Raw genomic sequence first — 14,868 nt, 5'->3', positions numbered from 1 at the left:
CTGGGCAGAACTTTTCCTGAGTCCAATAAGAAAGGCAGAGCTGGAAGTTCCAGCTCACCTCAGGAAGCTCACCACAAATAGTGATGAGTTTAGTTAGAGAAATAACTACATTTTGAACTGTCCTAATAATGAGAATGTATGAGGGAAATGGAGAGCCTGTTTAGAGTACAGGTGGGGGTCAGGTGGGGAGGAGGGAAACTTGGGACATTGGTGATGGGAATGTTGCACTGGTGATGGGGGGTGTTCTTTACATGACTGAAACCCAAACACAATCATGTATGTAATCAAGGTGTTTAAATAAAATTAAAACAAAAAAAAAGAAAGGCCCTAGCCTAGGCTTTGGCCTAGGATTTGAACAAAAACAAAGATCTCTAATTCTAGAGGTCTGACTTGAACAACTATGACTGAGAAGAACTGATGGATCTATATGGAACACATAGACCCTAAGCTTCATCCTAATATCTGTGCAAAAACCAAGATCACTAATTACAGAAGTCTGATTACAACAATCTTGATGGAGCAGAACTTCTAGCACCATAAAGAAAGATTATCCTAGACTTTGTCTTATGACCTGTGCAAATGCCAAGATTTCTAATTACAGAGGACTGATTTTGTCAGCCATAACTTAGCAGAATGTTTCCTGACATCATAAAAAGACCTTGGGGCTCAATATTGAATATGTTTGGAGCCTGTAGTTGTCCCCATGATAGTATGCTTCAAGGGTGCAGAAACCCCATATCACTTAGGATAAGGGAATTCCCTTTTTAATTTCCCCAATCCTTGCTGTGCCTATACAAAAATAAAAAGGTGGGGGCATAAAACCTTAACTCACCAGCCCTCCTTCAATTTTTTTCTTTTTCTTTGTTGGTTTTGTTGTTTAGTAGTTGTTTATTGTGGCTGTTGTATATTTTGTTGTTACTTCTTCTTCACCCTTTTCTTCTTTTAAATTGATATTGATAGCCTCTAGATGGACTTATCTCAGCTTTTTTTGTTTCTTTTTTATTTTTATTTCCAACAGAACCACAGAACTTGAACCATATCTTTTTGCCTCATAAATTAAGGGTGGAAAAAACAGTGCATGGTACCAGGAGCAGTCACACTAACATTGAGTGGAAATAAATAATTATTAGGCCTAAATAACAAACCCAAAGTCAACGACAACAGAATCAAGATCTACAAGTTATATACAAAGGAGACCTGTTACACTAGCTGTCCAGGGGCAAAGTGGGGAGGTATGGGATGCATGCTGGGGACAGAGGTGAAGGGAGATTAACACTGGTGGTGGGAAGGGCCCTGATTCACTATCACTATGTACCTTAAATATAACTGTGAAAGAAGTGTAAAACATAAAACTAATAAAAATAAAATAATAAAAGCAAACTCAGACATATATTTAATATCAGGCACAAAGTTCAAATCAAAATGGATTATAAACCTTGATTAAAGACCTTTTATATCACAAACTATAAGGTATATAGAACAAAATATAGGCAAAACTCTCCAAGACATTGAGACTAAAGGCATCTCAAGGAGGAAACACCAATGTCCAAGCAACTGAAAGCAGAGATAAACAAATGGGACTACATTAAATTGAGAAGCTTCTGCACCTCAAAGGAAAGAGTAACTAGGACACAAAAACCACCCACAGAATCAGGGAAACTATTCATCCAAAACCTAGCTGATAATGGGCTAATATCAAAGATATACAAGTTATTAACAGAATTTAACAAGAAAATAACATCTTACTCCATCAAAATGTGGGAAAGGACGTGAAAAAACATTTCCTCAAAGATGAAACGCAGATGGCCAAAAAGGCACATAATAATGCTTCACATCATCACTGATCATCAGGGGATGCAAATCAAAACAACAATAAGGTACCACCTCACACCACAGAGATTGGCACAGATCACAAGGAACAAGAACAGCTGGTTCTTGTGGGGATGTGGGGAGAAAGGAATTTTCATTCACTGCTGATGCGAATGCTGACTAGTCCAACTGAGTTCCCATATGATTCAGCAACACCACTTAGGGATATATCCTAGACACAGAAAAGCACAATACAAAAATGCCCTTTGCACTGCTGTGTTCATGGAAGTACTATATAAAATAGCCAGAATCTGGAAACAACCCAGATGCTCCACAACACCTAAAGAAACTGTGCTACATTTATGCAATGGAACTCTGTGCAGCTATTAGGAAAAGTGAAGTCATAATTTTTTTCTATATAAGGATGGTCATAGAGAGCATTATGCTGAGTGTAATGAGCCTGAGAGAGGGATAGACAGAATAATCTCATTCATCTTCCATATATAAGAAAAATAAAAGAGTTTGGCAATAATATCCAGTGATAATATAGCTGTATTCTGAGAGGACCAATTCATGACATGTAGCTTGCCACAAAGAGTAGTGAGTGCAGCTAGAAAACTAACCACAATGACAATTACCATGACAATGATAGTGTAAAGATGAAAAGTGTCTGCTTTCTTTAGGTATAAATATGGTGTCTGAAGTTCAGTCCCAATGTTTTGGAAGGCAGAATGAATTAAGGATGAAATCTACTTTAGTGGAGAGCAAGGGCCCAAGAACTTAGCTTGAAGCTCTGCCAGGGAATCCTGAGAAGCAGTCAGCAGCAGGAGGCCATCAGGCTGGCTAAGGACACATTCCAGCTAACGCCAAGGGTGACAGGGAGGAGAATAGGGAAGGCCTGTGAGATGAACTCTGGATGATGCTTACTGTGGGAAATTATTCCCCTACAAATAAGCATTTTCCTGACAAAGGAGGAGATGAAGTGAGAGGCAGAGACACAGAGAGACAGAGAGAGAGGAGACAGAGAAAGAGAAAGAGAGAGATAAATTGTCCATTATAAAGGTGGCTGGAGAAGTGCAGGATAGTAAATGAAGAAAAGAACACTGATGAAGGAATAGGTCCTGGAATATTGGATAGAGAGAGGTTCGAGGGACCAACCTGAGTAGTTTTATTGTGGTAAGTTACTACAGTCAATAACTCACCTATGGAGAAAGGCAGGAAGTCTTCCCTCTTCTTAAACTGTCCATTCTCCAGAAAATGTTTTGGATTGAACTTTTCAGGTGTGGCCCACTCTGCAGGGTCATTATGCAGTGCAGTCAGATTGGTTATGAGCAGAGTCCCCTGGAGAAAATGCAAAAACTCAGGCAAATTGGAAAGGACATTTGCACGCCTATGTTCATAATAGTTTTATTTACAAAAACATTAAGCTAAGTTAAGGATAACTGAATAGACAATGTAGTCTACACAAAGAAGAAAAAATTACCAATGACAATGAAAGATGAATTTGTTCATTTGTAAAAAAATAATAAAGTATGAAGTGATCATACTACATAGATCAGAAAGTTTTGTTCATAGGTATATTGAAAAATTAGTGCAATGAATTAGCAAAAAACACCAAACTTATGGTGAAAAATATAAGCTAAAAATATGATGGTTACCTTGGATGATGAAAAGGAAAATGAGAAGAATAGGTAGAGGAAATGAATTTGAGATTGTTGTGGCAGAAGTTTGATGATGAGGATTAGCTGTATATTAAGATGGAAGCTGCATTCCTCAATGTATATAGTACTGCCTACACATATTCTTTTATGAATAACACATATCATCATAATAATACATATTATTATTGTTATTAAAAGTAAGTGATTTCGGGGCCAGAGTGATAGCACAGCGGTAGGGAGTTTGCCTTGCATGTGACTGACCCAGGAAGAACTTCGGATCAATCTCTGGCATCCCATATAGTCTCAGAAGCCAGGAGCAATTTCTGAGTGCAAAGCCAGTAGTTACCCCTGAGCATCACTAGGTATGGCCCCAAAACCAAAATAAATAAATAAATAAATTAAAAGTAAGTGATTTTTATCAGAGGAACCTGATAAGCTGATAAAGCTAGAATTGATTTTGGGAGCAAAATGAATTGCTAGAAACAAAAACCCAAACAATTTCTTAATAAATATTTTCTCTTCTTATTTTTCTGTGAATTATCTACTCTCCCTTTAACAACACTGACCTCTGCACCTTGCTCCTTGTTCCAGGATGGGATGCTGTGTATATGTTTTCCTGAATCAATTTTGTCTTTTGTCTTTGTATATAAAGAAATTTGTTTTTCTCTTGTTTATTTTTGTTTTGTTTATTTTAATTTTAAGTGTATGTAATAGTTCAAGTGCTGATCTGGATCTGTAAGGATCCAGAGGTATCCAATGGCTGGATTTTTCTGGTTCTGTCTCTTGAGATTCTCTCCAGGAAAGTGCCTTCTCTGACACAGATAAACTGAAATCAAAGAGCTCACCATTGGGTGCTGTGAGTGTTCAGTGGGGTTATTATGTGGTGAAAGCTGTTTGCTTTCACCATAAGTCAGGGGTGTGTAGAGGGAAAGCAGGTTTTTGTTGTTGTTGTGTGGTCAGGGATTTTAACATAGACCAATAGAGAAAGATTGCAGGAAGATGTTTCAAAGTCAAATCAAGCAATACCTGCAGACAGAATATAACATAGAAGAAAGAATAAGAACTCCAGAACTTTTTGTCACTGTAGTGAAGGGATCATACAGTTCTAATAACTGAGCTTTGACTTACCAATTACAAAATGCAAGTGCTAGTTTTTCTGAGGTCTGGTTAACAAATTTGTCAATAACTTGTATATTTTAAGGTGCATAATAATGTCATTGTACTGTTGGTTCTCTATCTTTCTAATAATGTTACACACTCTGGAATTGTTTTTATTCTGTCGTGTAGTTCCATTAAGGGGTCCAGAGATAAGCTGGAAACTATAAATTGAAATATTTTCCTAGAAATTTTAACATTTATAATAAATTGGTACAAGAAAACAAAATATTCCTTCTTTTTTTGCCACATCTGCTAGTATTCAGACGTTTTTTTGGCTCTATTTCTGTACAGAAGAATGACCCATGGTGGGGCTCTGGGGACTATATACGTGGTGTCAGTTATCAAACCCAGATAAGGTTCATACAAGGCAATAAATCTACCTGCTATACTAGCTTCAAAACATTACTTTCTGTTTTAATATAGAGTTGTGCAGAATTTTCCACGATAAATCTGGCACACAAGATGCTCTACCAAGTCACAGAAAAGGATTCCTTACCTTCTGTATCTCACAAAGATTCACCTATATATACATATATATGTATGTATGTATGTATATATCATACAGAAAATATTGAGGAGTCCCAAAGGCAAGAACACCAGTCTTTGACCAAAGATACTTTGATTAAATGTTTCACCTAGGAGTTTCCTTCTTTTTCACAAGTTATTTATAGCAACTTGTTCCAAAACACATGCTTACAAAAACCCTCTTTTATAATATCTGGTGTAATATAGTTCTCTTCGTCTTTATTTGATATGCATAAGGGTATCATATTTATACTCTTAGCATTTAAAAGATAAGCTTGAAAAATTAGGAAGGGAGCCCCTAGTTACCTTGGGAATGTGGTATCCACCCAGGGTAGTGTCGACTGCCACTTCCCTGGGCACATTCAATGGGATGATGTTGCCCATTCTTTGCACCTCATGGACCACTGCATGAGTGTAGGGCATGGACTCTCGGAGAGCCATGGTTGGCTGTTGCATTTGTCCAATCACTTTGTCGATCTCAGCATGCACTTTTTCTGGGAAAGAAGAGAAGGACTGATTTTTCAACCACTCATAAATTCACTTGATTTTTACTTACTTTACGAATCAATCAAAATGGCTAAAATTATTGTATCATACATAGATTCTAAATTTATCAGGAGAAATCTAAGAGTGAATGTAAGACAAAGATACTCATTCTACAATACTCTTGATTCTGGTTTTATCAAATCTAAGAACTATTTTCCTTTTTTGAGTGATAATGAATCAATGTTTATTTTAAATGGCTTAAGATTTATGAGGCCAGAGAGATATCATGAAGGTAAGGTATTTGCCTTGCATGCAGAAGGATGGTGGTTCGAATCCCAGCATCCCATATGGCCCCCTGAGCCTGACAGGATTGATTTCTGAGCATAGAGTCAGGAGTAACCCCTGAGTGCTGCCGGGTGTGACCCAAAAAATAAAAACCAAAAAAAAAAAAAAAAAAGAAAAGAAAAGAAAAGAAAAGAAAAAGAGATTTATATATGTTTATTTAGATAAACAAACAATAAAAGTGCTGATTGTGCTTTCAAATCTATTTCTTTTTTCTATCGTAAGATTTTAATTTTTTTATTAATAAATTTTCATTTCACTGGACACTTGACTTTCTAGCTAAAGAAAATAGCTAGATTTCCAAGAGATATGGGACTAAGTTCTGGGTGATGAATGTAACATGGATATGTAATACTTGGAACATACCTTTAGAGTAACGGTATGTATTTTCTGTTGAAAAAGCAGCTAAACAGTGGCCACCAGAGAGTGCCAACTTGAAAAATCATTCTGACAAGTAAAAGTTGGAGGAAGTTTGAACACTAACTTCTGTAGAAACTGGAGAGACTGGAGAGATTTTTTTTCCCTAAGTAGAATATACTCTTATTAAAAATAAACAAAACCCTATCTATGAAAATTCATTAATTATGTCAAAATACATGTATACTAAATATATAATCTTGATCATTTTAATATATTACATATTAATATAATATAATTAATGATAAATAATTACATATATTAATTACATATATTTTTATATATTACATATATATTAATTATATATGTTAGCACTCTTTTGTTCCCAATCTACAGAAATGTATTAAATGTGTACCATTGAATCTCACTCCTCATGAGAACTTTATCTTAATTTTTGGCCTCCACATTTGTTTTTTTAGTTCTATGAATTTGCCTGTTAAGCTAGTCATTTAAATGGATTACACACGAGTTGACATGTTAAAACTGAGTTATCAAATATTTCTTCATTTCCTCAAGTTCATTAATGTGTTAGCATGTGTCAGAAATTTCCTTTATTTACAAGGCTAAGTTGTATTCTGTATTATAGATAGACCATACTTTGTCTATATTTATTTCATCAATAGCACTTGGATAGTCTCCCTTAGATACTATGATGATATTGTGATGAAAGGATGAATATACTATAATTTATACTGTTTTCAGTCTATTGCAGAAACCAAATCATACAAAAAATTTTGTGGATTTTAAAGTTAAAAATTGTTATTCCTAATTCTAAATACATTTTATATTATAATGTATAACCCCTAAATATGTACACACAGTAAATATATGTATGCTTATATATGAAATATAATGATTCATGAGCAAATTAAAAAGTTGAGTATCATTAGTTTACATGACTATATTTCAGTAATAAAACATGCAGCTTTACTCATCTTCAAATTCACAACTTTGCAGTTTCATACCTTTTAAAAGCATAGACTATCACATCATAACCACCACATAGACTTAGAAAGTGACTTCAAGTATGGATTGCATACTTTCTTTATAAGGGGCTTAAATTTGAAAACTGGTTCTGCATATTTCTCTGAGTACAATCAGTAGCAACCCCTAAACAATACACCAGGAGTAGCCCATGAGCACTAATAAATGTGACTCTCAAATAAAAATAAGCAAAAACTACCAATATCTCTCCATGACAGTCTATTGGACCTTCTCCCCTTTCAGTCCTCTTTGTCCTCATTTAAGTATAGCTCATGTAGGATCTCATCCCTAGTAAAAGTTAATTATATTATTATATTATAATTATATATTATATTATAATTATATTATTAATTGAGTCAATTTTACTTTTACATTAAATAAAGTTGACATTGAGTCACTATATTGACTTCATGTTCCGTTAATAAAATGCTATTATTAATAATATAGTAAACCAAAAATAATTAAACATTATTAAGTCTTCTAACAAATTCCATTTCCTAAGTGCTCAAATTTCTACGGAACTGGAGAAGGAATGATTGTTAGCAGTCAAGTCTTTGAATGGGCTTCAGGACATGATAGAAATTGTTGAGAAGCACAGTAATAGTGATTAGATAATCTCCAGAAGAGAATGCTAGAGTTTCCTAGATGAGTGAGGACACTTCAGCAGAAATTATATTTGAGCATGCTCTTTAAGCCAGTGTTTTTTAACTTTTTTGTGCAAAGGCACACTTTTTTCATGAAAAAATATCACAAGGCACACCACCATTAGGAAATGTTAAAAAAATTTAACTCTGTGACTATATTGACTATATATAAAGTAATTCTTTTAAATGAGAATTAAATAAACACAAAGAAATTATTTTATAATTACTTTATTATGAAATAATAACATATTTTATATTGTTCATATTTCTGTTTACCTACTCAGTGCAAAACCTGGGCTTGTTTGGCTGAACACAAAGCTGATATTCTGGCAAGAATCAAAGAAAGACACAAGTAACTCTTTGTCAACAGCTCTCCATCTCTCTCTGTCTTTAGTTTTTATAGTCCGTAACATGCGCTTGGCTCACAAATAGACCAATCATGTCGAAGCCGCATGTTACAGTTGAAATTGGAATTTTTCCCACGGCACACCAGACAATATCTTACGACACACTAGTGTACGGAGACACAGTGGTTAAAAAACGTGCTTTAAGCAGAACTAGTAGAAGAAGGACAAATTATTCTGATAGAAAAAATGGAAGTAGGCTGGATCCATAGTGGGAGAAAGTGACCTGCAACCCAGGGAGGGCACCATGCCAGGGGGCTGTAGCAGAGGTTGGACTGGCACATCAGAGGGCATGTGTTCTACATGGACCTATATTTTTTTAAAGAAAACTTTATATATAAGGCACTGAGAAATCATTATATAAAATGACAGATGGTTAGAACCCAATTGCCTGTGAGAACAAAACTCCTGAAAATCCTTACAATGCCAATTCTGATTTTTCTACTCATCTTGAAGGTTTTTGAGGAAAGAATTTCTTGAATGTGTCTGTACCATGTAGGGATTCTTCAACATCCTGACTGAAAATCTGAAGAACTTGCTTGTCTGCCTTGGTGGCCTTTTGACCAAATGAAGCAACTATTTATTCTTCAAGATGCTCCTTGTCCCATAACCTGACAGTACATTCATCTCTTGGCCTAGACATATTTACCTTGGATGTCTGGGTAGAGGGCCATGTAAAGCAGAGCCCAGCGCAGTGTTGTTGAAGTTGTCTCAGTTCCTGCCAAGAAGAGATCCAGGGTGGTGCAGATGAAGTTTTCTTCATTAAAGCTGGAGGTAGTGTCTCCTTTATGCTAGAAAATATGTTTCATGGTTTATTTATAGCAGGGGTCTCAAACTCGCAGCCCGCAGACCGTTTTCGGCCCTCAGTACAACATTTTGTGGCCTACGGCCGGCCTTCAAGTATCGCAGTATTTGCGATTATTCGCTTACCGAATTGCAATAAAAATCGCATTAAACATTCGCATACCCCGAGCAGTTCCGTTCGGGGTACGCAAATGTTTAATGCGATTTTTTGCGATTTTTTTCTTACTAATGTGATTTTTTTTTGATTGCGAATATTCGGTAAACGATATCCCTTATGTGGCCCTGCCTCACCCCAACTTTGCCTCCTGTGTCCCCCAGGTAAATTGAGTTTGAGACCCCTGATTTATAGGGATCTTGGTTGCCACAGCATTGTGGGCTTCATTCTAGAAATTAACGTGGAAGGATACTTCCCAAAGGCACAAAAAGAAGAGGCTAAACTGAGGCCATCATTATCTCAAGAAAAGAAAACCTGTTAGTGTGGGGTAGATGAAAAGCAAGATGACTTCTCATAATTCCTCTGTTTATCACTCAAGTCAGTTCTTGGGACACAACAAATGGTGAATAGGGTTAGAAAAATGGTTGGTCATATACAATGCAAGCATCTTAACCACTTCTTTGAATGATTACAAAAATATTTTTATAACATTTTTAAATAGTACAGAAGAAGTATAAATTGTTTTAGTGCAGATGATAGATTTGAATTTCATTAATATTCAGGTAAATTCTCTATTCTTCAGGGTCTTGACTTTTGGGGGGTTTAGTTTTATTTTTGGGTCATTCTTGGTGGTGTTGAGTGGCTACTTTTGGTTCTGTGCTCAGGAATCAATCCTGACAGGCTGGAGGGACTATATAGGATCAATTCTTGGTTGGTCACCTTCAAGGCAAACAGCCTACTTGCTATACTATCTATCCAGCCCCCTTCAGTGACTATATTATAAAATAAAAGTATACCCCTTAAAGTTGACATTTATTAATGTCATGAAATGCAAAGGGACATTATCAATATTCAATAGATAAACATCTTTTACCATTATGAAAAATGATTTTCTCTTATGTCCTACTCATTTTTTTCTAATATCTTTATTTAAGCACCATGGTTGCAAACATGTTTGTAGTTGAGTTTCAGTCATAAAAAGTTCTGTCCCTTCACCAGTGCAATGTTCCCCCACCTATGCCCTCTCTCACTTCCTAATCCCACCCCCTGCTGGAGAGATAGCACAGCAGTAGGGCGTTTGCAACATGCTGAAGGACGGTGGTTCAAATCCAGGCATCCTATATGGTCCCCCAAGCCTGCTGGGGGCTATTTCTGAGCGTAGAGCCAGGAGTAACCCCTGAGTGCTGCCGAGTGTGACCCATCCCCCCCAAAAAAAAGAATTAAGCATAAGAATGACATTGTTTCCTCACCTTTTCCAGTTCCTTGAGATAAGCATCGATAAAGTCTCTTGTTTCATTGGGATTCCAATCTTTCTTGTGGTTTTCAATCATTTCAGCAACAAATAATTTCAGATTTTCCCAGTTAGTAAAGAGTGTTTTATGAGGTCCAGGAATGAAATCCATTATTCTTGGGAATACATTATAGAGCTAATTAATAAAAAGAAAACAAACAAGTAAGCAACTAAGTATAATATTTCCACAATTTAACACTAAAATATCTGCTTCCAGGGCCGGAGCGATAGCACAGCAGTAGGGCATTTGTCTTGCATGCAGCTGACCCAGGACAGACTTCGGTTTGATCCCTGGCATCCCATATGGTTCTCCAAGCCAGGAGCAATTTCTGAGGGCATAGCCAAAAGTAATCCCTGAGCATAAATACTATCAAACAAAAATATCTACTTCCCATTTATTTTACTTACGTTTAATTAGAGTAATCCTTTACACCTCCAATATCTTTCCCACTCTCAGCATATTCCATAAAATATAATGTTGGCGTCATATAAACATCAGGGAGTGCTGCTATTTAATTTTTATTATATATTGGAGAAGAGTTTGAGAAGTATATGTAGTAAGTTTTTGTTTTGTGTTTAGGTAGAGTTCACTAGTAAATCCATCCACACTTAGTCTTTTATTCTTCAGGATATTTGAAAATATTGTTTCAGTTACCTTCTAACTTATTATTAAATATTTTTATTTATCCTGATTCATTTTTGAGAAGGCATATGATTCCAAAGATATAATCTTTTCTTCTAGAGTCTTCATGTTAATGATATAACATTGTTCCTAATAACATGTTTTACCTTTAATTTTTCTGAGGTAGCTTTTATAATTTATTTTCAATGGATTATTCAGTATTTCTCTGTTTTTTGTTCTCACCAGTATAAATATACATATAAATATATTTGTTTAGTTTGTCATTCCTTGGAAAATTTAGCTCCTAATTTTACTTACTCTTTTATTATTTTCTTGATATTCATATTATTTATTTTTTTTTATTTTGGTTTTCGGGTCACACCTGTTTGATGCTCAGGGGTTACTCCTGGATAAGCGCTCAGAAATTGCCCCTGGCTTGGGGGGACCATATGGGACGCCGGGGGATCAAACCTCGGCCCTTCCTTGGTTAGCGCTTGCAAGGCAGACACCTTACCTCTAGCGCCACCTCGCCGGCCTCATATTCATATTATTTATTTTTGTCTTTCTCTCTCCTTATGTTTTTTGGTTTTGGGGACATATTCTGAGGTGCTCAGAGATAACTCCTAGCTCTTCATTGAGGAATCCTTCAGGAAATCATATGTGTTATAGTAGATCAAACCCAGGTCTGATGTGCAAGGCTATTACCTTATCCATTGCCAGAACCCTGCTCTTTTTTTGAGGAATAATGAAGGTGCCTCCCAACTGGTACACAAAAGATCCAGGTGTTCATTTCAATTTTCAGTTGGTTAATTGGGCTAATGTTTCAGTGTGAGATCCTGAGAATGCAATGGTCTTAAGAACCTTGGGCTGTAACTGATAGTGATCTAGGGTGGCACAGAGGGGTATTTTTCTTAATTTCAGTGGAAGTATGACACAAGATCAATTTAAATTTTCCTACAAAATTTCACCTCTGTTTGCAGAGACATGGTGTTTCATTTCATCTTTTAGAAAGTTGTGAAAATAACTGAGATAAAGTGTGTGAAGTTCCTATCAAAGTATCTGGTATATTTTGGAAGTCCAAAAGGTGCTTACTATCTTTGTTCTCGGCTCCCTTTGATCCTCCCCAGAATTCACTTTACTTGGAAAAGGTACCTAGCTACTCCTTGAAGACTTATGGTCTTCTAGATTGGTTCAGTTTTGTTACAAGGAAAGAAAATTTAGTAATTGAATTGGGAACCACAGCAATTAAAATATGAGCAAAAAATTAAAATTATTTTTAAAGTAAAACAGGTTTTATTTGGAGGTATTGAGGAAGGGGAAGAATAAAATAAAAGAGAGAGAAATAGAGAGAAAGCAAGATTAACAAGTAGCATGCTAAAAAGAGCACAGGCTTCTCAACCCAGTAACCCAGCATTAAAGTAGAAAAGCCCACACTGCAAGAAAGGAAATGCAGGTGACATGTATTTAGGCAATACATGTATCTAAAAATGATTTGGATAGTAGTTATTGGTATGTCCTGATATTGTGCCAGGAATCAGGTCCACTGCTTTAACAGTTTTGGTGTTATAAAAGTGCATATATCCAGTATGTTTTAAAATCCTTGACAAAATTAATATAATAAATTCCATTTTGGATACAAGACAGAAGACATCAACACACTTGGAACAAATTCAACCCTAGAGGATTCCTACTTAAGATTTTAGAAAACCACAAAATTAATTAAATTCATTAATTAAATTTATTTGATTGAAAATTAATTAAATTTATTTGATTAAAAATTAATTAAATTAATTAATCCAGAAAATAAAGACTATCACATGCCTAAAGACACTCAAATTGAGAATAGTGTCTTTTCAGGAATGGGTAAGACTTGAACTTCAAAGTTCTATAAACTGTTATGAGTGGGTATAAAAGAGAACAGCTGGTTTAAGACTTATCAACACTTATGTCAGGGTGACTATCACATGCCTAAAGACACTCAAATTGAGAATAGTGTCTTTTCAGGAATGGGTAAGACTTGAACTTCAAAGTTCTATAAACTGTTATGAGTGGGTATAAAAGAGAACAGCTGGTTTAAGACTTATCAACACTTATGTCAGGGTCAACTTGCAAAAATAAATGAGTGGGCATGTTTAAAAAATGTACATATTTTGTATAAAACTTATAAACCAGAAATAAAATTGCCAACTGTTCAAGATCAGTGTAACAAACAGTAGTGTATACATACAATGGAACACTAATAATAATATTGTGTGTTTGTTTTAAAAAGAACCATCTTTCAAGATGAAAATTAGAACAATATTCAAAGCAATAACTAAATCACATTAAGTAAATCACCTGCGAGGGAAAATAAAGATGGATGGATTGGAGGAGATTGAGACAGAGAGAATAAATACAAATGTAAGGGTAGCATTGTCATTTTAAAATCAAACAACATAAATATATAGGCATATGTTGTGTAAGTTTTTGTGCTTTATGTGAATAATAGGAATGTACTTTGTATATAATAAATAATTTTGAGAATGCTAATCAAAATACTAAAGTGAGTATAAAAATTCAAAATAGTTTTGTGTTAAAATTAAATATACATGTTTTCTTGTAAGGTATAGGGAGGTAGCTTAATAAATTAGTGTGAAACTTTTGCCTGCAGGAATTCTGGCTTCAAGAATTTCATTGCATATTCACCTTGAGTAACATAGATTGGCAACCAATATGATTTGATATATTCTCTAAACCAGAAAATGCTTTTTAACGTTTAAATGTATTTGTCACCTGATACAATACATTAACCACAATATAGAATGAGAATTTCTTTACCTGGCACAAAGGAGTAACTTCCAAATATATGACCTCATCCAGCATCTTTAGAAGTTTCTGGAATTTTTTGTCCTGATACTCAAAACGCTCCCCAAACGTGACAGAACAAATAATATTGGAAACTGCATTGTTGATCTTGAAGTGAGGGTCAAAAGGCTTTCCTGGAGGTGAAAGCAGTGTTGGATTCTCTATTTTCTAGGAAATAGCTACATGTCTTGTAACATACTGAGTACAGAATCATGCATGCGACTTTGATTAACACATCCCATACAGGCAGGGTCTGACCCATAAAAGACACTTAGTTGATAAGAGAGAGTAAAAGTGATTTTACATCAAAGATGAGATTATTGCCTTTTTTCCTTGTGGCTTATTTTAGAGCTCTACAAGTACAAGATATAATTAGCATTCACTACTGTACCATAGTGGCTTACACCACACTTGGAATAGGGAGTAAACATAGGCAGATATATGCATCTTTTCAGTGATTAAGTGAGCACCAAATCCTGCACCTGCTTTGTGAAAAACTCACCATTTTCTTCCTTTATAGACTGGATGAGATAGTAAGCCTCTTCCTGAACACGTTCTTCCAAGCCCTTCTTCCCTAAACCAAAGTTCCTTAGTGTTGTCAAGGCGAACCTTCTTTGCTCCTTCCATATCTTGCCACTGGAAAAGATCAATCCTTGGAAAAGGAAAATCAAGATTATGTTATTTTATTTCTCCACAAGAATATCTGGTATAATGATGCTTTCT

At 35.4% G+C, this 14,868-nt stretch overlaps 1 protein-coding gene across 1 annotated transcript in view; it reads right to left on the bottom strand.

The window, feature by feature from the left end:
• The window catches only part of LOC126011645 (cytochrome P450 2J2-like), a 59,046-nt gene extending 44,391 nt beyond the window's left edge, over positions 1-14,655 (bottom strand). Inside the window, exons 1-3 of the mRNA XM_049775462.1 lie at positions 14,648-14,655; positions 10,639-10,815; positions 9,080-9,221 (exon numbers count right to left, since the gene is read on the bottom strand). Coding sequence (XP_049631419.1) covers positions 9,080-9,221; positions 10,639-10,815; positions 14,648-14,650 — 322 coding nt within the window. The 5' untranslated portion in view covers positions 14,651-14,655. The remainder of the gene's footprint in view (positions 1-9,079; positions 9,222-10,638; positions 10,816-14,647) is intronic.
• Between the last annotated feature and the right edge of the window lie 213 nt (positions 14,656-14,868).

Source organism: Suncus etruscus, chromosome 6, assembly GCF_024139225.1.
Source record: "Suncus etruscus isolate mSunEtr1 chromosome 6, mSunEtr1.pri.cur, whole genome shotgun sequence".
Lineage (NCBI taxonomy): Eukaryota > Metazoa > Chordata > Mammalia > Eulipotyphla > Soricidae > Suncus > Suncus etruscus.
The sequence above is the reverse complement of the archived record's forward strand: the minus strand, read 5'-3'. Positions and strand labels throughout refer to the sequence as shown.